This window comes from Crinia signifera, chromosome 2 (genome assembly GCF_055691185.1).
Source record: "Crinia signifera chromosome 2, ASM5569118v1, whole genome shotgun sequence".
Lineage (NCBI taxonomy): Eukaryota > Metazoa > Chordata > Amphibia > Anura > Myobatrachidae > Crinia > Crinia signifera.
In genome coordinates, this window is record NC_139218.1 from 184,348,456 (window position 1) to 184,373,530 (window position 25,075).

The 25,075-nt window shown below is 42.0% G+C and overlaps 1 protein-coding gene across 1 annotated transcript in view; it reads left to right on the forward strand.

The window, feature by feature from the left end:
• RPS6KA1 (ribosomal protein S6 kinase A1) overlaps positions 1–24,378 on the forward strand; it is a 109,753-nt gene extending 85,375 nt beyond the window's left edge. Inside the window, exons 6-22 of the mRNA XM_083173297.1 lie at positions 817–896; positions 3,442–3,548; positions 3,997–4,034; positions 4,208–4,350; positions 5,267–5,337; positions 5,901–5,989; positions 6,659–6,723; positions 7,371–7,473; positions 11,469–11,593; positions 11,761–11,883; positions 13,211–13,300; positions 13,470–13,628; positions 13,732–13,893; positions 15,495–15,571; positions 17,522–17,639; positions 20,235–20,372; positions 21,904–24,378. Coding sequence (XP_083029423.1) covers positions 817–896; positions 3,442–3,548; positions 3,997–4,034; positions 4,208–4,350; positions 5,267–5,337; positions 5,901–5,989; positions 6,659–6,723; positions 7,371–7,473; positions 11,469–11,593; positions 11,761–11,883; positions 13,211–13,300; positions 13,470–13,628; positions 13,732–13,893; positions 15,495–15,571; positions 17,522–17,639; positions 20,235–20,372; positions 21,904–22,026 — 1,811 coding nt within the window. The 3' untranslated portion in view covers positions 22,027–24,378. The remainder of the gene's footprint in view (positions 1–816; positions 897–3,441; positions 3,549–3,996; positions 4,035–4,207; positions 4,351–5,266; positions 5,338–5,900; positions 5,990–6,658; positions 6,724–7,370; positions 7,474–11,468; positions 11,594–11,760; positions 11,884–13,210; positions 13,301–13,469; positions 13,629–13,731; positions 13,894–15,494; positions 15,572–17,521; positions 17,640–20,234; positions 20,373–21,903) is intronic.
• The last annotated feature ends 697 nt before the right edge of the window (positions 24,379–25,075 follow it).

Below are 25,075 nucleotides of genomic sequence, written 5' to 3' on the forward strand. Positions count from 1 at the left end.
AGGAATAGAAGTCTCGGTATAATGTCCAGCAATAAGGAGATACCCAGGATGATTAAATGTCTGTGCTGGTATAACTTCTATTAGTAAGCAAGGAATCCATACTTCATAATATAGTTGGCAAAGATATGCAATTGTCCTCGCATGGATAGCAGATGATGGTACCTGGGAATGGTTTATGGATTAAGCAGTTAATAAGGATCCAGATGGTGTGTAGGTGGTTTGTGGCTCAATGCGTTTCAACGTGGACAATCCCACGTCTTCTTCAGGAGCTTATCAAATAAATGTATATCTTTATCTAGCCGTATTCATTCATTAATTTATACCTCCGTGAAACACGAGCACTGTACAATTCTCTTTCTATACCCCTTATCTTTATTGGGAGACTAACAGCCTCCCTCTGGAACATTACTTCTGAGTGGCTTACTAACAAGACTAAAGTGGATAGAATGTCTGCTGATTAATGACCTTTGTTCTTATTGTTATTTTAGTTTCTATTTTTATTCATTTAATTTTCTTGGATTAAAATTAATTTCTATTTTAGCTCAGTGTCTGTTTATCTCATGTTTACCTTCTATGTGGTCTAAGTACCCACATCCCACTGCAGCTTGAATAGAAAATCATACCCTGAAACTACAAATTGGGTACTACACGCTGGGGTTCTTTGAGTGTATAGCCACCATCTTGTTTTGTGTTCTCTCTGGAACAGCTGCTGTTGAATTGCGCCACTGGGCACCCTTTCTATCGATGTGAAATTTGGTGATTGTATTCAGGTGATAACGTATTTCTATGACTGAAATTGTTGTACCTTTATTTTAGCTTTTCAGACAGAGGGGAAACTTTATCTGATCTTAGACTTCCTGCGTGGTGGAGACCTCTTTACTCGTCTTTCCAAGGAGGTCAGTGTGAAGCCTAAGAGCTGCTCATAACATCTGTATATCTGTACTCCACTAACACTCTGTTCCTGATGCAGAGGGTGGTCGCAGATGAGGTCTAATATGCTCAAAAAAAGCTTAAAATAAAAATAGCATGTATACAATGAGGGGTAAACACAAGATGCCTGCAGATCAGCACCAGTAGCAAATGGACCCGGTTTATGACAAGCATAGGTCATATACTCTCACCTCTCATGTTTTTAAACATTTGCTGCAGCATATGTCTGTGCTATTAGACAACAGTAGGATAGGGATGGTATCAATATCCTGGCAGATGAAATACCTAGTGTTAGAATGCCCTAGTGCAGGTATGGCCAAACTGTGGCCCTCCAGCTGTTGTGAAACTACACATCCCAGCATGCCATGCCATAGTTTTAGCATTCCCTAATAGCAAAACTGTGGCAAGACATGATGGGACTTGTAGTTTCACAACAGCTGGACGGCCATAGTTTGTCCATGCCTGCCATAGGGCCCAATGCACTAAGACAGTGGTTCCCAAACTTTTTTGAATCAAGGCACCCCTAGGCCAAATGCTTCTTATCGAGAAATTCAGAAAAAAAAAAAAAAATTAAGTGCATTGAGTTTATATGTCACAGTTATCTGGTGAGGGACAGGATTTGCTCCTGTTTGTCCACATATATTATGATTGGCAGCCACAAGCACTGGTTTTGCCTGGTACATTGACCATAAATAATATGAATTGATCTTGGTCCACCAACCCAAGGCACCCCTGCAAGTGTCCTGAGGCACCCCAGGGTGCCTAGGCACACAGTTTGGGAACCACTGCACTAAGTTTCAGAAGTGATAAAATGGAGAGTGAAAAACAACAAACCAATCAGCTCCTGCCTGTCATTTTTCAAACACAGTCTGAGACATGGCAGGTGGGAGCTGATTGGCTGGCTGTTTATCACTCTCAATTTTATCACTTTTGAAACTAAGTGCATCTGGCCCCTAGTGCCTAGCCACAACCATTTAATCTTCTGGAAATCTGCCACAGACCACCAGTAATTAAAATAACTTTCTCAGGTGTATATAAGTCTATTTTATTATGTGCACACATTTGAAATTGTGGCGCATATGCCCGAACTGTACAGTGGATACATTAGAATGCCCACTCCCTCCCCCAACTTTGCCTTTTAGGTGGTGGTAAGTGCCAGGAGCCCTCTAATCTATACATGTGTGCATCCGCTTTCTGAGTTTCACTTGTGCAATTTAATACAAGACAAACTCAGGGGTAGATTTATTAAAGCGGCGATAAAAGCGCCGCTACAACACTTCCTGCTTTGCCTCAGTAGCGAGGTGAAGCAGGAGGGGAGAGCGACAAGATCTACTAAGATCTTGCCGCCGAAGCGGGGGAGCATTAAATCCCCCCTCCGGCGATGCCTCCTCCAGCTGACGCGCTGTCTGCTGCTCCCCCGGCTGGCTGGTCCAGTGCAGCTCAGAGCCAGCAGCAGGGACAGCGCTATTCCTGCTGTGGGCATAGGGCATCGGCGCCTGCAGCTGTCGAAGTCAATAGCTGCAGGCGGCGGAACGGTCAGCGATGCTGACCGTTCATAAATTAGGAAGGAGGCAGGCGCACACTACGAAATATAGTAGCTGTGCTATGCCTCCTGCCCCACTGCGCCGCACGCTAGACACCCGCTCAGCGGGTGTCATAGATCAGGGGAAGCGCTATCCCCTGCCATAAGGCACGGGGATAGCGCATATTCCCCTGATCGTTTGTTAATAAATCTACCCCACACAAACTGGCTTTGTACTCGCTTCCGTATCTGCCCTTATGTTTAGGCTTTTTCGGATGCACTTTGAGAGCGAAGTTTTGCAAGTGTGGAGTGCACAGATTTTCTTATTAATGTTCCATTTGAATTGTCTGTAAAGCGCTGCGGAATATGTGCGGGATATATAAGAAACTGTTCATAAATAAATAATAAATTATTAAGTTAGACAGGGCCAACCTCCAGTGTGAGCTTGAGCAGAATGCTGATGGCCATGCACAGGGTAGGGCCAGGGGTTTCCTATTTTCCCAATCCCTATGAGATGCCTGTGCCCGCACGCTGCAGCTTTCCTTCCTTCTCCGCCATGTTTTTCCTTCAAATGCTGAATATGGCTGTGTGCTTATCACAGTAATGACTGGAAAAGATTGAGTGGGAGTCTAGCCTTATTGAGAGGCGTAGGTGTATTAAACCTGGAGAAGTGATAAAGTGGAAAGCTATAATGCACCTAATGCTCATTTTTCAAACCCAGCATGTAACATGACAGGAGCTGATTGGCTGGTACTTTTTCACTTCTCCAGGCTTAATACATATGCACTTGAGTGTCTTGCTGCAGCTGAGTGGTAGAGGAGTAAGAGGTATAGCACCGCATAGGGTAATCAGAAACAAAAACCTGCTGCAATGCTTATCCTGTGTCCTCCAATCACTTGTTTTTGTGTATTTAATAAGTATATATAATAAAATGCTAAACTTTTTTTTATCCTAGAGCTCCTTTATTTCTTTCATTTCTTCTTCTTTAGGTAATGTTTACAGAGGAGGATGTGAAGTTTTACCTAGCGGAGTTGGCTCTGGGATTAGATCATTTGCACAGTCTAGGAATCATTTACCGTGATCTCAAACCTGAGAAGTAAGTGCTTCCTTTCCCACATGCTCAGTTCAATTTTTTGTTCTAATGTCATACGAGGGGACAGTGTATAATGATACACTATGGCCCTTATTCTGGTTCACTCGCAAATGTATTTTCCTTGTCAAATTGACAAAACCATGTGCACTGCTGGGGGGGGGGCAGATGTAAAATGTGCAGAGAGAATTAGATTTGGGCGAGTTATTTTGTTTCTGTGCAGGGAAAATACTGACTGATTTATTTTTACACTGCAATATAGATCTCACTTTGAAGTAAAACCCCACCCAAATCTAATTCTCTCTGCACAATTACATTTGCCCCACCTGCAGTGCACATGGTTTTGTCTATTTGAGAAGGAATTTGCCTTTGCAAATAGACCAGAATAAGGGCCTATGTGTACTGCCGGTGTGGTGTTTCATGCATGACTCTTTGTATTTATTCCATCTTGCAGCATTTTGCTGGACGAGGAGGGCCACATTAAATTGACTGGTAAGACATCCTTTTATATTACTTTTTTTTTTTTTTTTTTTTACAACCTCCGCCTCCTTTGTGCTGGGAGCGTCTTAGTAACTCTCCTTGCTCTTAATGGAGAGTGCATGTGTCTGTCACATGCCTTTTTGTGTTGATCATCCTGTCAGTCTTATGTTTTCTTTGTTCTCCAGATTTTGGCCTCAGTAAGGAGGCAATAGACCATGAGAAGAAGGCATACTCTTTCTGTGGCACAGTGGAGTACATGGCTCCGGAGGTGGTGAATCGGCAGGGCCACACACACAGTGCGGACTGGTGGTCTTACGGTGTACTCATGGTAAATGTTCTTGCAGTGCTGTACAAAGGGAGCTGACCAAGTCTTTTAAATATTCAATCAAAAGTTCCTAAAATTAGTTAAACAACCCAGTTTAAAGAGACACAACTAATACAATAAGGCTATTTTTACCCTTTTACAATCATGATGAGTTTATTCATTTAAGGTACACTTCAGGTTTACCTCAATTAATTGGAAAGTCATCTTTTGCATTCTGCAGAATGTATCATTTTGGTTGAGAGGTATAGGGATCAACATATAAAACGCTTTGGTATTTTATAGATAGATAGATAGATATCTCTATAGATAGATCTATCCATACAAGTAAGGGGTCTAGCATCTTCCTGTGTATAGATAAAGTAAGTGTATGTGTACATAGTGTTGCACAGTGCTTCAAATGAAAGCTAAATGCGAACTTCCTGTTTGATGGGGTTGTTTTTTCTTTTACATTAAGGGGTTTGGAGGGGGTGTGTGTGTGGAGGGGGGGATGGGGGCTGTTGCAGGATCCCTCTGGAACAGTGTGCACACAAACATCCTCCTTAAGCTGTATGTACTGTGGTTTGTGGCAATGTCATGGATGGAACTAGACCAGAGCTATCCTGTCTTTACAAAGTATTGCAAAGAACGTAGTACATTTTTTTTCCAACATTCTACCACAATATTCTTTATTATGAGATTATTTTATATAGTAACAAATTCCATTGTGCTTTACAAATGGGTGATAACAGTTAACATTTAAGTATGGTATAGTAAGTGTGAGCAGTTATTTGTTTCCAGCAGAAGTGAATTTCAGTCTGGCCACATCAGGTGTATGTCCTGCACAGGATCCTAGCAATGAAAGGGTTAGGAAGAGTTAAGCATTGAAAGATTACATTTTGTGTCCACTACTTCTAACAGTATTTATTTTCTATTTCATCAGTTTGAGATGCTTACAGGATCACTACCATTCCAAGGCAAAGACCGCAAGGAAACCATGACACTAATCTTAAAGTAGGTTGCTGACCTGAAAGACGCTGTCCTCTATCTATTTGGTAAAAACTAAAGTCCTTGTATGAACAGGGATCTTTGTCTTGGACACGTTCACATATGTTTGACACCACTTTCACTGAAACTCAACACACATTTCACAGTTCCAGATGTACTCGAAATTCTACTGATGCTAAGACCATACAGACTGCACCTGGCCTGAACATGTCCAGTCTGCCTGCTAGCAAGCCCTCCCCTGCCTGTTCAGGAACATTGACCAGAATATAAGGCACTATGTGGCTAGCACAAGCTTTTCTTCCAGTGCATTTGAACATTAGCTTGCCTTATCACTTTGTACTGCAGAATTGACAGTAGCACTCCCTGAGCTCAGAGCTTAATCCCAAAATGGCTGCATTCTCAACCGCCTATCACTGCTTCATAATAGTCTGAGGTTGTGTTTTCAGTTCCTGACAGCTACTGAATGTAACTTAACTATTACTTTAAAGATCTTCAGCTGCTCATCCCCATCCTTTTGCTATATACATGATTTTTTTTTTACCAAATTGTCACTTCTTCATCTCTCTCAGAGCCAAACTTGGGATGCCCCAGTTTCTCAGCAATGAAGCGCAGGGTTTGTTACGCTGTCTATTTAAAAGGAATCCAACCAACCGCCTAGGTGAGTGATTGTTAGATGGGTTATTTTCTACACTAGAAGAACACACTGCTGATTGCTGTAGCACATAAACAGAGCCGGCCCTAGGCAAGGTAGGCAATTGCCTAGGGTGTCTAGGAAGTCTAGGGGCATCCATCCCAAGCCTAGGGCTGGCTCTTTCTGGCAGCGGGGACCGCGATACACTGGTGGACAGGAAGTGGGACAAAATAAGTAATCGCAAAGCACCCATCAGGCAATACATGAAAGCATATGGATCATCTCCCCATATGCCGTTAAGTATTGCCTGAGAATGGAGCTTTGGTGGCATATTGTGAATAAAGAACAATACATTGTGGTGTAATGTCAGGAGTTGTATGGTGCGGTGTAATGTGAATAAGGAGCTATATAAGGCCGTGTAGAGCAAGGAGCTGCAAGGTGCAGTGTAATGTGAATGAGTCGCAATACAGTGTGATGTAATGTGAATAAGGAGCAATATGGGATGGTATAATGTGAATAACATTACTTTTTAACATAACGGAAATGGATGCTGGGACAGGTGTGGAACTAAGGACAGTTGGGGCTAAGGGGCACCAGAGAAAATCTTGCCTAGGGCATCATATTGTTTAGGGCTGGCTCTGCATGTAAGTCCCTAACTGCCTACACATATTATGCTTTCTGTGCTGTGCTTTCCAGGATCTGGCACTGACGGAGCAGAAGAGATTAAGCGCCACCCGTTTTTCTTCACTATTGATTGGAATGTAAGTCCAAAATAAGTCAAATTGTTTAATGCTTTTCAAGAGCATTAAAAGAGGTTGAGAGGGTTTGTTTGTATTTACTATATGGTATGGGTAAAACAGGGTTATAGGGGAAGTGCTCTCGCTTTGGGTGGGATGTATAAAGCCTTGGAGAGAGATAAAGTGGATTAATTGCCTAAAGCTTCTAATTGTATTGTTATTGACTGCTAGGTAAATGGCATTTACTGTAGCAGCTGATTGCTCTGGATAATGTATCCGCTAAATCTCAAAAGCTTGATACACCTCCCTCTAAGCATGAAAGGTATATTTTGAAATTTGTCTGTAAATGTTTAAGAATTTTGTCCGCAAGTAATCATTTTATTTAAGGATTTTTAGTAAGTAAATGAGCTCACTATATGACTGGTTTGGGTATGAAAGAATCATTATGTGCCCTCTAGATTGCAATAGGCCCCCTAGTGACTAAATTGTAAACAGCTTGAAAATGTCATGGGGTTACAATGGCAACCTTCTTCTATACAAGAAAAGCTGTATAGGACAGGAACCTTTTAAAAAGATGAACTTTGACATTTCTGGCTGATCCGAACTGGTACCATTACCATCGCTAGACTGATTTTAGTTACAGATTTATTTTTTCTCTTTCTGTATTACAGAAGCTGTTCCGTAGAGAGATCAGTCCTCCGTTCAAACCTGCAGTTAAACAGCCAGATGATACATATTACTTTGACACAGAGTTTACGTCACGCACTCCAAAAGGTTGGTGCTTGGCATTAGTTAAGATTAACCTGTAATGCATGTAATCAAAGCAGCATGTTTTTGGTGTCTATTCCGCAGCGCTTTACAGAGAATACTTGAACATTCACATCAGTCCCTGTCCCAGTGGAGCTTACAATCTATATGTCCTACCACATGTACACACACATATTCTAGGGTATTTTTTGGTGGGCAAAATTAGCCTACCAGTATATTTTTGGATTATGGGAGGAAACTGGAGAACCCGGAGTAAACCTAAGCAAACATGGGGAGAATATACAAACTCCGCACAGTTAGGGCCATGGTGGGAATCAAACCCACTGTGAGGCAGTAATACTAACCATTACTCAGTCCGTGCTGTCCTGGGTTGGGTATGGAAGTTATAGTAGTTGTTATAGTAGTCAGGATACTGGTGTCTGTCTTCTGACCACCGGCATCTTGGCTGCAATAATCTTGAAAAAACAAAAACGTTAACTAATTCTAATCCTATCCCTATCCCACTCCTATCTCTATCACTATTCTGCTTGCTATTGCTAAATGTGATGTCAAATCTTTCAACTTTTGTATAATACATTCTAGTGCTTTGAATACAGAGTACACATTGTATTGATATACCGTATACCCAGAATATCGACTGAGCTTACTATTTTATTCTGGTGTCTACCCTAACCTGATATTTAAATTAAAATGTGGTGGCCTAAATATCTAGTTATCATTGCTATGTGTTCAGTGTATTTTGCCACTTTAGCAAAACCTCCTTATTAAAATTTGTATGCCTGTAAGAGCCGACTGGATCCTTCCGGGGCAGCAGGATTGCATGCAATATATCGCATGCGATGCCAGCCAAGACTGCCCAGCTTGCAAGCAATCCAAAGAATTGCTTCTGAAGCCGGTGCGGCTTGTAGGCTTGTGCATCGCATCGGACCTGCTGTCAATCACATGCAATTTGATTTCATTGGTTCACCATCAGTATGACACATAAGCATTGGCAATTAAGAATGTAATACTCCTACAGCCTGTTCCTTTCAGTCCATGAATATACACATTATGCTGTGCTACCAGTCTGCCAACAGACCATGATACAACAAACAAGGTATTTACAGACAGACAGTCAAAGGTATGAGGGCCCTGCTCGCAAGCTTACTATCTATAGGGAAAGTCATTGATACACAAGGATAGTAGTAGTAGTAGTAGTAGTAGTACGTTTATTTATAAGGCGCCACAAAGTGTCCGCAGCGCCGTACATAGCAAACAAATTACAAGGTAACGTACAGGGTGTGTTGAAAAATACAGTATAAATAGGGGTATAACTAAAATCAGCATCAGTTCAGAAGTAGGTGTCAAAATTGTCGAGGAGACTGAGGATGAAGTAGAGGAAGGGAAGAACAGGACATGAGCACAGGTGAGGTAAAGAGGTAGGGTGAGTACGTGAGGAAGGAGGACCCTACTCATAAGAGTTAACATACTAAAAGGAGGTGGGTGGACGAACGAAAAACAATAGGAAAGTATGAATGGATGGGAACGGAGGCAGGATAGGAGGATCAAAAGAGGTTAGGAGGAGGAATAGGCTAGTCGAAAAAAGTGGGTTTTATGGGAGCGCTTGAAGGAGGTAAGGGAATCAGAAAGCCTGATGTGTGGTGGGAGGTTGTTCCAGTGCAGGGGGGCAGCGCAAGGGAAGTCTTGGACACGGGAGTGGGAGGAGGTGATTAGGTGAGAGGTCAGCGATGGAGCGAAGAGGACGGGAGGGAGTGTGGATAGAGATCAGTGAAGAGAGGTAAGGAGCGGTGGAGGAGGAGAGAGCCTCTTTATTGCATTAATTCCCCCAGAATGCAAAGGTTCCTGGTGTACTGTATGATACATGACCCAGCAGTTTGCCCAGGAGTCAGGAGGATGGAACAAGTGAAAAAGAAATAGTGGATATGTGTGGACTGTACAGTGGGTATGTGATTAGATAGGAACTGGTATATGAAGGTGAAGTGGCTGGTTCTGGAATTTGATAAGCTTGCCTGAAGAGGTGAGTTTTCAGGGAACGATTGTAGGTTTGGAGACTGGAGGAGAGTCTTGTGTGTGGGAGAGCATTCCACAGAGTGGGTGCAGCCCCAAGAAAGTTCTGCAATCGGGAATGGGAGCGAGTAATGAGTGTGGACGAGAGATGCAGATCTTGTGAGGAGCGTAGAGGTCGGGTTGGAAGATATTTTGCAATAAGAGAAGAGATGCATGTTGGTGTACTTTGGTTTTTGGCTTTGTTTGTAAGTAAAACATTTTTTATAGAATACAAGTAAACACCGAAGTGACTGACAGAGTAGCTTTGTAGACCATGAACATCTGACTAGGAAGATTAGCCTTGCAGCTGCATTCATGATGGATTGTAGTGGTGAGAGTCTATTGGGGAAGACAAAATAAGGAGACTATGTATGAGTGTCTTGTGTAAGGTAAGGGCATATTTTTAATGTTTTTTTTAGGTGCACGTGGCATGATTTTGAGACAGATTGAATGTGGGGAACAAAGGAGAGTTCAGAGTCGAGAATGACACTTAGGCAGCGAGCTTGAGTGGTAGGAGTGATGGTCATATTCTCAACAGCGATAGAGATATCTGGTTAATAAATACTGTTTATTGGTGGAAATATAATTAATTCTGTTTTTAGAAATATTCAGTTTGAGGTGGTGAGATGACATTTAGGATGAAACAGCAGAAAAGCATTCAGAGACACTGCCCAATACAGATGGGGACAGGTCTGAGGAGGATAGGTAGAGCTCTGTATCATCCGCATACAGATGATCCTGTAATCCAGAAGAGCTGATTAGTTTGCCAAGAGATGAGGTATAGATTGAGAAAAGCAGAGGACCGAAGACTGAACCCTGAGGTACTCCAACTGATAGATGTAGTGAAGAGGAGGTGGAATCAGAGAAGCGAACACTAAAGGAGCGGTTAAATAGATAGGATGGGAACCAAGAGAGGGCTCTGTCTTTAAGACCAAGGGATTGTAGTGTTTGTATGAGAAGTGTGTGGTCAACAGTGTCAAAAGCAGCAGAGAGATCTAGAAGAATTAGTAGTGGCCTTTAGACTTAGCAGTGACCAGATCATTCACAACTTTTGTCCGTACTGTCTCTGTGGAGTGTTAGGAACGAAAGCCTGACTGAAGTGGGTCCAGTAAGTTGTGCGAGTTAAGAAAGTGTGTGAGGCGAGTGTAGGCAAGTCTTTCAAGTAGTTTGGAGGTGCATGGAAGATAAGAGATGGGACGGTGGTTTGAGAGAATTGTGTTTTTTCAGAATCTGAGTAATAACTGCGTGTTTAAACAATGAAGGGAAGATACCAGTTGAGAAAGAGGTTACAGATTTTAGTTAATTTAAGGATGAACACAGGAGATAGAGATGTCAGAACATACCAATTCATCTCTAATCTTATCCCTGAAGTAGGAAGCAAGATCTTGTGCATGGATAGTGGCTTGGGTGAGGGAGGGTTGAGAAGTGATTTAAATGTATTAAAAATACGTGTTGGGTTAGAAGCTTGCGCAGAAATGAGAGTTTGGAAATATGTTTGTTTGGCAGTTTCTAGGGCATAACTATAGGACTGGTAGATATTTTTAGATGTGAGGAAATCCATTGGAATACAGGAACTCTCATTTCCTATATTCCACACAAAAAGAGCACTAATAATAGCTTAGACTAGAAATAACAAAGGCCGCTTAATTAACCAATCTTGTTGGACTGTGGTTGACATTGTGGGGGATTCTCATGTAAGGTTACAAAAAAGCCCTTAGGGTGCATAGTTAGGACTAGATCTAAATTGCCTTTATTATTCCCAAGCCCACGCCCTAGGTTAGCCCATCAACAAAAGTCAAATAACCTCAAATGTTTACCTATCTATTATGTTTAAGTAATATTCTGTGCAAAGTGGTAATAAAGGTTTCATATTCAAAATCTTATTATTTTTAAAGTCTTTGATTTAAGGTGGGTCTCTCACGCTTCTGTTATTCTCTGTATTATCTGTCCTACAGATTCCCCTGGAATACCGCCCAGTGCAGGAGCTCACCAGCTGTTCCGGGGCTTTAGTTTTGTAGCACCTACATTAAATGAGGAAGACGGCAAATCCTCTGCATCTCCCATTCTGTCTTTACCAAAGGTGACCTTTTCTGACACACGCCGGGTCTACAACTATGCTTTACTTTTTGTTATTACTTAATATTTCTCAAGTAATACCTATTTTCTTTATCTAATAATATACAGTAAGTGGGGCATTACTCTGCTAGACTTATCAGACTGTCTCTTCATTCTCTCATTTTCATAAAGATACACAGTAAAAATACTGCATTCAGTGATGTGTACACAGTACGAGAGACTATTGGCAATGGCTCGTACTCTTCATGCAAACGGTGTGTTCACAAGGGAACGAACATGGAATATGCTGTGAAGGTGAGAAAATCTGTGCTAAGGTATTGTTTCCCGTCTGCTTGTTTTCAGTACAACTTACAGTAGACTAGAAAACGTTTGCCCTGATGAAGGTGAAATAGAGCATACGACAATTATTAGTGTGTGTTCTGCATTCTACCTACCATTGCAAGCTGTGCTAGAGACTAGGAGGTGAAGCATCTTCTAGCACTTGAATACCACTACATCTCCAATGTGTGCATGGCTACATGCTGCACATCCTCTTCCTATTACTTAGTGTGCATTACTCCGCATCCTTGTTGTCTTTTCCCTAATAACCTTTTTACTCCACAATGGGCCAGATGCACCTTGGTTCAAAAAGTGATAAATTAGCAGCCAATCATCTCCTAACTGCCATGTAACTGACTGAGTTTGAATAATTGACAGTTGGTAGCTAATTGGCTGGTTGTTTATCACTTTTTGAAGCTTGTTGCATTTGGCCTCATGTTCACATTGGTGAACAAAAGGACCTAAAACCAAAACATAAATACAATGCACAACAGTGAACCATCAGCCTACATACAGACTTTGCAGTACACCGTACATACAGACTTTGCAGTACACCGTACATACAGACTTTGCAGTACACCGTACATACAGACTTTGCAGTACACGTACATACAGACTTTGCAGTACACCGTACATACAGACTTTGCAGTGCACCGTACATACAGACTTTGCAGTACACCGTACATACAGACTTTGCAGTACAGCGTACATACAGACTTTGCAGTACACCGTACATACAGACTTTGCAGTACACCGTACATACAGACTTTGCAGTACACCGTACATACAGACTTTGCAGTACACCATACACAGGTATAAGATATAAAGGCGGAATTGTAGATCATCATTTCGTGAGCAGAAATTGTTTTAAGCCCCGTAAACACGGGGCGATTTCAGCATGAATCGCCGGGATATAGGCGCGGAGCGCCCTTATCCCTGTGTGTACGGGACGCCGGGAGAGCGCTTCCGCAACCAGCCCTAAAGTGATCGCTGGTCACAGGAGTATGCTTCTGTGACCAGCGGCTTCCCCTGGCAGAGTGTCTCGCTGGTCGCTAATGAAAGCGGGACACTCAGCAATTTGGTCGCTGAGTGATATATCGATTGATCCATATGGATAGAGCTTAAGTATTGCTGGAGGAGATGAGCACTGGTGATCAGGAATACTGCAAGGTGATGAAGACCCTTATCGAGACCTTACTTTGTTTTTGCACTTTATTTTCTATATGCAACTACATGTGCTGTATGGGAGTAACCTTTCTTTTTCTTTTGTAAAGTTTCTGGTCATTGCTTTTCTTTACTACAGGTGATAGACAAAACCAAGAGGGACCCATCAGAGGAAGTAGAGATTTTACGCAGATATGGCCAGCACCCCAATATAATTACACTAAAGGATGTAAGTTCTCAGCCTAATCATACACCTTATCTTGTATTTATTGTCTTTATGGTTACAATTACTTTCTCATCGCAATACTTAGTAAAATAATGAAAATCTGCTATTAGGCCATAATAGTGCACTATTGTAGCAAATGCTTATAAATATTCCACTATACAATCTGTGACAGGTATATGGAGAGGGGAATAGTGTCTACATGGTTACTGAGCTTATGAGAGGGGGAGAGCTACTTGACAGGATTTTACGTCAGAAATTTTTCTCTGAGAGGGAGGCGTCTGCTGTTCTCTTGACAATCTGCAAGACGGTGGAATATCTGCACTCACAAGGGGTGAGCATATCTGCACATATATATCTGCACTTCTCTCCCCACACTATTTGGATGGAGTAACCTTTAAAATGAGTCATGTTCACACTATCCTTTTCCATTCTAGGTTGTTCACAGAGACCTGAAACCAAGTAACATCCTGTACGTTGATGAATCTGGAGACCCGGAGTCAATTAGGATTTGTGACTTTGGATTTGCTAAACAGCTGCGAGCGGAGAATGGATTACTAATGACCCCATGTTACACAGCTAATTTTGTGGCTCCAGAGGTAATGGGGCACAATGGGTTATGGGGTAATTGTTATCCCTGTTTTTATTACCCCTACAGAGGGTAATAAAGTAAAAGAGGCCCACGGGAGTCCAATTTAATGGTTGCTCCCACCTCCAACACTTCTCTCTGCCCACTATTACATACAACACGCCAACATGACCCATTGCATTCGGTACACATTGCTCTGCTCGTGGACTTCCCTGGTAATGTAGAATTGCCAGCACCTGTGTGGAACTAGGTAATTGACAAGAAGGGTGTTTCAACACAGGTGATGACAATCATACATTACCAGGGACATCCAGGAACAGAGCATTGTGTACCGAATGCAATGGGTCATGTTGGAGGATATGCTATTACTGTTTATGCGTCTATAGAGCAGTGCAATCAGAGCAGCACATTGGACAGTGAGTGCGAGGAGACGGCTAGCACTGAGCAGAAGTTTGAGTATGGACTGACCACCTTAGAAAGTATATATATATATGTGTGTGTGTGTGTGACAGGGCTAAAGGGCCAGATGCCCCTGGCATAGGTAAGGTTGTGACACCACCACCCTACTATTATACATATCATTTTTTCTTATAGCATGCCCATCTGTACTATAGAGCGCATATTATTCAAGCCTTGCTCCTAAAAACTTAAAATATAGGAGGGTTAAAATTAGTGGGAGTTAGTACAATGTTAGTGGTGGGAGGGTAATGGTTATTAGGTAGGAAATACGGGAAAGAGAGTAGACAGGAAAGGTGTAGCAGAAAAGTGGAGAGTAGAGGGGGTTCAAGGTGTAAGATATCATGCCTTTTAGGATATATGATCTGGGGACCTATATAGAGAATGCAACAGGGGGCCTGTCCTGAGTTATAGTGTAACGAGAGTGGATATATACTGTAGCAAAATCCATAAAGAGGGTGCATTATATATTGGAATCCATCAGCTCCATGCAACATGAACACAGATTTGCAGTCAGCATTGCTATGCAGTGTTGCTTTTGGTGGAGATGGGATCCTTTAAAGGACTAGTCGCATTCCCCCATGACCTGGCACTGTCCCCTCCACTGGTAATGCTGTTATGCCATTTCATACTCAACCCTGGACAATGTTCTGCAGGGTATAGTCAGAATGAAATCTGAGCTTTCTCTATGCTAACAATACCAGTGATAAAAGGGCAGTTAGGTAGCTCCTCCCCACTGTGGTGGCAGCTTACTCCTGGTAGCCACTTCTGTCTGTGTCAAGGTGAAAGATAAGTATGTATGTATGTATGTATGTATGTATGTATGTATGTATATATATATAGCAGTCCGTATAACTATGGCACTTACAGGACTTGTAATTCCATAAATATGCCAGTGATGCCTACCCAACCCTTAATCAGTCAACGTGATAAAAGTATTTTACAATAAAATTGAAATATTTATGGAACTGCAAGTCCTGTGAGTGCTGGTGGGGAATGTAATAGAAGTTAATCTACAACGACAGTCCAAATGCTAATGATGACAAGAGTTCTGGTTATTTGCATAAGACTATTTCTAGAATTCCCACAAGGCATATATGAACATTTAGGTGGCAAGATTTATAGAGGATTCCTCTAACTAAGACATTTCAATAGGTCTTAAAGCGGCAGGGGTATGACGAAGGGTGTGACATCTGGAGCCTGGGCATACTTCTCTATACAATGCTGGCAGGGTAAGTACATATTAAGGCAAATTATATATATATATATATATATATATATATATATATATATATATATATATATATACTTCCAACAACCAGAACGAATGCAAAATGATTACAACATTCAACATTTCAGCTATGTATTTTGTTGCGTTGTTTGCCTCATTTCCACATCAGTTTCTCCTTTTCTGATCTATAGCAGCGCTGGCTACCAAACTTAATATCTAATGACACCTCTAGGCAGTAGACAGTGACATTAGGCCCAGAGTTTAAAAATATGATTAAATGCTTACAGGTGACTCCCAGCTGTAACTGAGGCCTAAATACCAACAGCAGAATTCTAGTTGGATTAGATGCCTAACTAGAACTATGTGCCTTTACCCCTGAAATATGCCATATGTTGAAAGGTGGGGTCTTCAAACACTAATTCGTTTCTAGTTTCCATATTCTTCAAACCACTCCACAATAAAAACATTGTCACAGGGGAGTGTTCCCCATTCACTTCACCAAGAAATTATGATGTACAGTTGCATCCTCGTACATCTAGCCTCAATACGCCATGCAGTGCCAGATGCCTCTAGAACAGGGGTAGCCAATTCCAGTCCTCGAGAGCTACCAACAGTGCACGTTTTCCAGGTCTCCTCACAGAATGACAAGTGAAGTAATTAGCTCCATCAGTGGATCTTTTAAAATGTGTTAGTCAGTAGTGAGTGCACCTGTGTACTAGTGAGGTGAGCTGGAAAACGTGAACTGTTGGTAGCTCTCGAGGACTGGAGTTGGCTACCACTGCTCTAGAAAGTGAGATGCAAGATCTTGTGCAACTCTGCTAACGTCAGAAAATATGTCTGAATTGCAACACAGTGTAACTAGGATGCATAAGGAGTCTGTCGCATACAGTTCTAAAAGTGTAATGCATCAATTAATCAGCATAGTCTTCTTGTGTGGCCTAGTCATATTGTGTTGCAGCGAACATACATTTTTGGGCAATTAAAGACACCCAACTTGACACCTGGTGTGCCAAGAGGAGCTGTTTGGCATGACTACAGCATAGATGAAAGAGGATAGATCTGTAACTGTCTATCCAAATGTACACACTCCAAAGGAGAGGAGCACTCACCATTCTCTGCAGTGTATCAGCATGGATATGTAGAGATTTGAGTACTATGAAAAAATGTCCCATGCCACACCACTTTGACAAGTGACAAGAGGATTGATGTACCTATATCTCAATATGTCACTATGGTTAGACTCTTTTACAGTTTGTTTGCTGTGTTACGTCTTCTGTATTTGTTTAGATCTACTATGCTATGGTCCAAAATAGATTAAAAAAAAAATGACAGAAGTTGGTTGGCTGGTTTAAACACAGGCTATGTGACTGCATTTTGCACCCCTCGCCCCCTTGAATCCTGAATTTGCACAAAGGTGCTTGCTGCCCTATGGGGCACATTTGTGCAAATTTTTTCTGCTGTAAAGTGCAGCTGTTGCCGCACTGATTTGATTTTGGCCACATTTCTTTGCCTGTAATTGAATTGCCCCATTTATCGCTATCCAAGTTTGTTACAACTACCCCAGTGTGTGTTGCTTATTTGTTTAACGTATCATGACAAATTAAAATAGGACAATAGGCAGACAAAAAACATGGCATATGTTAACTTTTTCTGAATGTGCAAGTACAATATTTGCCACAGAATGACTTTACTGATATTAGCAGGTTTCAAATGCTTTCTAACTTGCTGTTACTGATGGTGATTATGTTTAGTTAGTTTGAGACTGTATTGTCTCTGCAAATGTAAAATGGTAAAAAGCAGTAAAACAGTTTATTTTAATCCATTTTCCTTTAATAAAATGATTGTAGCCTATGTGACAATAATTGTAAATGTAAAGTGATTATTAAAGTGCTCAATTTTATAAAGAAATGGGATTGGTGATCCTCAATAATGTTTGTTTTTTCATACTTAGATACACACCCTTTGCTAATGGTCCAGAAGACACACCAGAGGAGATATTAGCACGCATTGGGGGTGGGAAGTTTACGCTGAGAGGGGGAAACTGGAACACGGTATCAGATTCTGCAAAGGTAAGTGGTGTTCTCGAATACTGGCATTTGTCAAGTGCCAACTTTGCCACACAAGTGTGTGTAATAATTGGGGCTGCACAGGGAGCAGCAGTAGTTACACCTAGGGATTGATTACTGTATGACATATGCAATCATATGACTATAAAGCTGTTTTATGTAGGTATACTACAATAGCACTGCTCATGAGGAGAGGTTTTGTCGTGTAAAAATACATTTTTCCATATGAAATAACATTAAAACAACTTAGTGTGGTATTAGCAATTTGTGTCCACACCATCATTAAAGGTCATCTAGCCTGTTTATGACATTGGGTGTGTCATGGTTATTTGACACTTCTGATGACATTCATCATGTAGACCAGCAGTCCCCAACCTGGGGTACTTGAAAATAATATTGGTAATGGTGGAAGAAAGAGAAAGTGACAGATACCTGGGTATCTGAAAAAGGGCACCTGTATGAAACTGCTTTGTCAAGCTGCAACAAAAACAAGGGATGTCACTACCTTATATAATGGTGGAAGAAGTCTTCCGATGATGGAAGGAGTCTCCCATTGCCGCAGAGATGAACTATGCTGTGTCACTTCCAGTTCCATCTGCACTATCATCCGTGCCTCCTCGAGCTTTTACCACCGGCAATCCACTAGGAGCTACCCGCGCTGCCTTCAGACCTCAGCGATCATCATCCCCGAGCTGACACTGGTGGAGAAAGCAGCAGCACTAATCCTACAGGTGTTAGCAGGAATCCTGGAGACAGTACTGAGCCAGCAGCCAGACACAGAGGGACCCAATTCCTAACGCACACTACTCTTAATATAAGGACACGCATACTGCTCCCTTCCACTCCACTCATGAGTACTGTGGATATTTCAATTTGAGAGGCGGGTGTACTTATAAATGAAAAGCCTAATCAAGAGGTATGGGAGAGGAAAAAGTGTCCCTGGTGGCTCAGCAGTTATATATCTGCTCCACATGGATGGAGTGGCTTCTTTTGGGTCCCAGCAGTCATGTGATCATCGCTTCCGGATCAGACCTCCAATCCTCTGGCATTCTGGAAAATATTTCTCCCCTAATCCCTACCCCTCCCTCTAGTGCTGAATTATTACACCCCCCCCCCACCTCCATAGCTTAACCCTAATGTAATGTTGACATTCTGACAATCGCAATGTTTCATGTTGCATGTCAACCTGCTAGTATTGACAATTTGTCTACATCTCTGTAACCTCCAATCCAAAGAAGAAGGAAACTATTTGTTTTTGTAGGAGGACAGACTTTATTCTGCATGGGGGGTATTCAATCACCAGGTGGAAATATCGTCCGTTTCAAACAAGATTAGGGTGAATTAACATTCATTGGGGGATATTTACAAAGATGTGTATTTCTGCTTCACATGTGAAGTTGCTATGGGCAACCAATCAGATCCTGTCTACTATCTTCTAGAGGTGGGGTAGCCAACCCTAGTCCTCGAGAGCTACCAACAGTGCATGTTTTGCAGGTCTCCTCACAGAATCACAAGTGAGCTAATTAGCTCCATCTGTGTATCTTTTAAAATGTGTCAGTGATTAATGAGTGCAGCTGTGCAGCAGCTAGGTTGTCTGTAAAATGTGCACTGTTGGTAGCTCTCGAGGGCTAGGGTTGGCTACCACTGTTCTAGAGGGTGCTAAATTAATAAGAAGTAGTTTCTGATTGGTTGCCCATAGCAACATCACATGTGAAGTAGAATACACATCTTAGTAAATTTCCTCCAATGTCTGTTTTCTGACTGTCCGAATAGATTCTAATAGTCAGAAATTCTGTGAACCGGTGAAAACGGCTGCCTATAGTTGAAAACGGAAGTGGATTTGATAATCTAGCGGCCGTCTTCGACAATGCAGATTCGACTTTAAACAAAGTCGAATCTGCATAAGGGGAGTCCTGGCAGAAAATGTCCGGGATTTAATACTGATGGCCGATATTTCCAACAGTCAGAAATATCAGCCATAATTAAATACTCTTTTCACGCACAAGGACTGTTGGAGCGGTGACACTCAGCTCGGCCACAGTTGGACGCGGTTTTCCCTGGCGGAGATAGTCCAGAAGCACGGAGGAGATCACCCAGGATACTTTGGTCAGAGATCACGCTAGGCCACGCCCAACGCGTTTCGTCATTGACTTGGTCATAGAGCCCAGATGCTTCATTTAGCAAGAAACTAATTTTTGCTTGTCAAAGTAAATGTTCTATGTGTAGTTCAATGACCTATGTTGAAGCAAATGTATCCAGCTCTAAAAATATAAATGCTGATTTGCCAGTGCATAAAGCCATGTGACTCATTTAGCTAAAGATTAGCCTTCCTTACTAAACTGGTAGTTTCGTGAAAATGACGGCTGTGGGGCAAATTTAACCTGTTTTGAAATTGAGGGGATAATGTGAGTGCAAGATTTCTCAGAAGAAATTGGAGGAGCACTTACTAAGAGAACCCACTTTGCACTGAGATTTATCAGTTTATCATTGTTAGGAGAGAGCTAAAGTAACATCCAAATACACATCAGGACTACGTTCTGACTGCTTACTTGTTATGAGGTGATCCTGTGTCACCAGGTTTGTTCTGTTCTCTCACAGGACTTGGTCACTCGCATGTTACACGTGGACCCCCACCGCCGACTAACAGCACGTCAAGTGATGCAACATGAATGGATTACAAAAAGAGACTTACTACCTCAGAGTCAGCTTAACCGACAAGATGCACAGTTGGTTAAGGTAAGGGAGTCTTGTTGTGCTTTGTCATTTACCATTTCCCTTCTAGATTAGTTAGCACTAATTTATTACATTAGAAATATCATTTCATCAAAATAAGTGTTTGTGTTGTGTGATAAATGTTACCCATATGCATCTCTTTTCTGTTGTAAAGTAGCACAATCTAGTACTGCTTACAGTGAAGCAGAATATATTAATGGTAAAATACAGAACTACTTATGATTTGGGATAAAGTGTGAGATGTGTCAAGCCTAAATCACCCTATCTGATTCTAAAGCTACACACCTGTCCAAGTCATGTCCAAGCCAACATCTGGCCAACCCGTTAGGGGTGGGTACTCACTAGAACGATCTCTACACAATATGTAGTTTTCTGCCAAATCGGAACAACATATTGCCTGGATTGTTTGGTATGTACCCACAATTGCATGCTCCCACAGGCCACATGCAACATTTTCTGGTGCTGCATGGCCAACCAGAAGGGATCATGTACAATGCAGCATGGTATTGTACATTATGCAATCCTCCCCTGCAAGTGTGCATGCATGGCAGGATGCAGAGTCTAGTTACACATTTTATCATCCAGGACCACATCACTTTGATGTGCACCCAGCCTTAATCAAACATTTGTAGAGTATGCATGCTCCCAATACCTCTGGTTTCATCCAGTCCTGGTCATCTGAAAATCAGAAGACCAGATCACCAATCCCAGACTCATTTAGAAGCTGTATGCTCCTGAGACTGGTATGTCCAATTCTCCTCCCAATTCATCCCTGTAAGCGGCAGCTGGTCTGCCAGAGATTTAAAGAGTGTGTACTGTGGCACAATCCTTCCAGCAAATGTAGAATGGAGATCTGCAGCAAAACTGAACAGGTGTGTATCATTATATTGCATGCGGTGCCTGCGACCAAGTTATCCAGTCAGGTCTGGAGTTGGATCCATTGAGGATTGGACAAGCTTTACTTTCATACAGCACAGAAATGACAGATAAAAAAAACATATAAAAAAGGCAGATGATTCCCTGATTGCGCTGTTACCACCTGGACGGATGGGTGGTCAGAAATAAAGTCCGTTTGAAGTCCTTCTTTGTTTTCCCCAAAGAAGGATTTCAAATGGACTATATTTCTGACCACTTATCCGTCCAGGTGGTAAGAGCACAATCAGGGAATCATCTGCCGTTTTTTATGTAATTTACTGTGGAGGGTATTGACTATATCTCTTTTAGGATTTTTTCTAGATAGCTGCTCTTAGCGCGGTTGTGAGACTGTCATTATTTTTGTTGTTTGAAATGACAGAAGCTGATTGGTTGCTTTAGGAAACCTCTCAAAGGCTTGATACAGCTCCCCAAATGAGTCAACTATTTTTATTTTTTATTTTACATATAGTAGTTTACTAAAAGGGCAGGTAATACATATAGTAAATCCTACCCTTTGTCTAGTTTGTCTGCACAAAGATGAATATAATTTGCATAATTTTTGTGATTAAATTTTTCCATGTAATATACAGCAGTAATGATATGTAATTCTGTGTTCCAGGGAGCAATGGCTGCAACCTATTCTGCCTTAAACAGCTCCAAGCCGACGCCACAGCTGCAGCCAATTAAATCCTCCATCCTCGCACAGCGACGTGTCAAGAAACTGCCATCTACCACTCTTTAGCTGGTGTATACCTTTGACGGGGATGATTCTCCTACAATCATGTTGTGATGGTGATTTGAACAATTACGAACTTTCAGCAACGGTCTAACACCGTATTTTACCATGACCAGATAAAGCTGTGTTCCTTCCTGCAAAGGTGGATTCCATATTGCACAAGCTTGATGTGCTGCTTTTCCTAGATCAGTGCCAGGAGGATATGGGGGGACCATGGCTTATTGCCCAAATGAAAACTGTAGATCTAATGAGAAAAGACATACATGGCTGTATTCTTCTAATTGAAGGTGACCACCACCATTCTGTAAACCATTATCCGCCTCTCCTCATTTCCCTACAGCACTATCTCAGGGCTGTGTGTACTCCTGCTGTCTGTGACAGTAGACACACACTGCTATTTTAGTTGTGAAATAGGAGAGCGTTTTAATACATGTTCTTACCTTTATTGCTTTGTGCTACATTTATAAAGACAATCACACATACCTTCAAGTACATTACATATGCATATTCCATGCACATTTGGTGTATTTGTACACTTAAGGGCTCACTGTGCTTCAGATCAAAAGACCCCCCTGTACCACTGTGTTATAGAAGAGACCTTTCCGGTTAGATGCCGGGAGACCACCCTTGCTGCATTTTGTTCACCTGGAGAGCTGTGAGACAAGACAAACATGGAACTTCAATCTCCAACACCATAAAAATATATCCATCTCTGGGATGCTTGAACGGATGTTTTTGTGCATTAAAGCAAATGGTTATACAAAGTAACAGAAATTTACAGAAGTTCTATCAACGAAAGCATGTACAAAGGAAGGTTCAGAAGTTGGTGTTGGTGCAAAATGGTATAGGCTAAAAAGTAATATGACCTATACAGTGCTATAGATTCCAGACCCCTTATCAGGTTTACCTGCCCTTAAGGATACTCTCTTCTCTGTCACTTGCATCCACTATCATGAACATTGAGGAATATGGTGTAATATTGGTTTTCTTTTACAAGACTATGCCCATTATATACTACTGATTAATTATGTTGAATGTGTTTCTTTAATGGGAAACGTATCTAGCATATTATTATTTTGTATAGTTCTACCTTATATGAGAATGTTTTATACTGTAGCTACAAATGCTTTTTCTTCAGTAATAAAAAATAGAGGATGTGCTGTACACATCTGCACAGTGGATTGGGTTTTAGTGGTTACAATCACAACAAGTATGTCTAGTATACACTCTGCCATAATTTCAAGTGCTGGTTAGACATTACATTTACACACGAGTAGAAGGTCTATATTGAGTGCGTGTAATACTGGTACTGATCATGTATCTCATGTTTGCAGCAATTCGCCTGTGCCCACACTGCAGATCTCGCTTGAGGACAAGAGCATGTTGAAAGTTAACGTGTTTGTACTCACACATAGGCAGCAACTGAGAGAGGCCTGCCGGCCGACATCATTTGGCAGTTTTGTAGCTCTTTTCACCCCTTGCATGATTTTTAATAATGAACTTTTTCATTCAATGGAATATATGGAATAATTTCATAATCTCTGTACAAGACACATTGGAAGCAAAACTACTACGAATACAATTCTAATCTGAACAGCAAGTAATGAGCTGTGTCAGCTGCGAAGTGCCGTTAAGACTTCTGTTGCATCATTCTTGCATCCATGTAGTGACTATTATCTGTAAGAGGGAAGCATAGTTTTGTGGTGCACCACAAGCTTTTCGTTTGACAAGAGTTCAACAGAAAAGAGAGGGCTTATAAAGACCTAGGACCTATAAATAATACATACTGCTCCAGTGGCATATGTTTGCATTCTATCTGTTTATATTTGTGTATGTTCCCCTCTCCTCTGTACAGTTATCTCAATAAATCTCCCAAATATTGTTGAAATTAGAATACAGTGGCTTACATATTAGGGTTACTGTGAGTTTTGTCTTTTTGTCTGTATTGTGCTTAGCTTAGTGATCAATTCAAAAAAGGTTAAAACAAATCATGGAAATACTAGTGCTGTTGAAGTGCGCACACACACACACACACACACACACACACACATCCACCCACCCATCCATCCTGACACAGCGATCTCAACAAGGTTGTTCCTGCTGTAAAATATACCTACCATTTCCTCCACATTTTCCATTTGCAGCTGTTTTGACGCCTTGGTATATGCTGTAAGTGGGCTAAATTGACCAGTTTTGCACTTCTGACAGAATTGCACTTATTTCATTGGTTGAAATATAAAAAAGGTACTCTTTACCTAGAACGGCGCCCGCGATTAGAATCGCGGGCGTCGGGGGTAAAAAATCGCGGGCATCGCGGGTACATAAAAAACGGGTGCGACGCGATGCCCGCGATTTTCCCATAGGGATCAATGTTAAAAGTCACATTGGTCGCGATTTTAGTGTTAAATGCCTCAATGCCCGTGATTTTTACATAGGAAACAATGTTAAATGGGCCACAGAGCCCTAATAGTCCCCCTGAAGTCTTAAATGGCCCCCACAATTTTTAACGCCACCCCACGATCAACGTGAACCCGAAGCGTGGCGAGCGCAGCGAGCCCGCGAGGGGCGGCGGTACGCGTCCTCCGACCTTTTCATACCCCCACTATCCACGTCGGCGTGGAGTTGAGAATAGAATAGTGTGGCGAGCGCAGCGAGCCACCGAGCCCGAAGCGTGGCGAGCGGACGCGGATACCTTCACAGTTATACGCGGGCTTCACAGGTGTCCGTGGCGACGCGGACACCTGTGAAGCCCGCGAGGGGACGCGTTTACCTGTGAAGGTATTAGCGTCCCCTCGCTGCGCTCGCCACACTATTCTATTCTCAACTCCACGCCGACGTGGATAGTGGGGGTATGAAAAGGTCGGAGGACGCGTACCGCCGCCCCTCGCGGGCTCGCTGCGTTCGCCACGCTTCGGGTTCACGTTGATCGTGGGGTGCCGTTAAAAATTGTGGGGGCCATTTCAGACTTCAGGGGGACTATTAGGGCTCTGTGGCCCATTTAACATTGTTTCCTATGGAAAAATCGCGGGCATTGAGGCATTGAACACTAAAATCG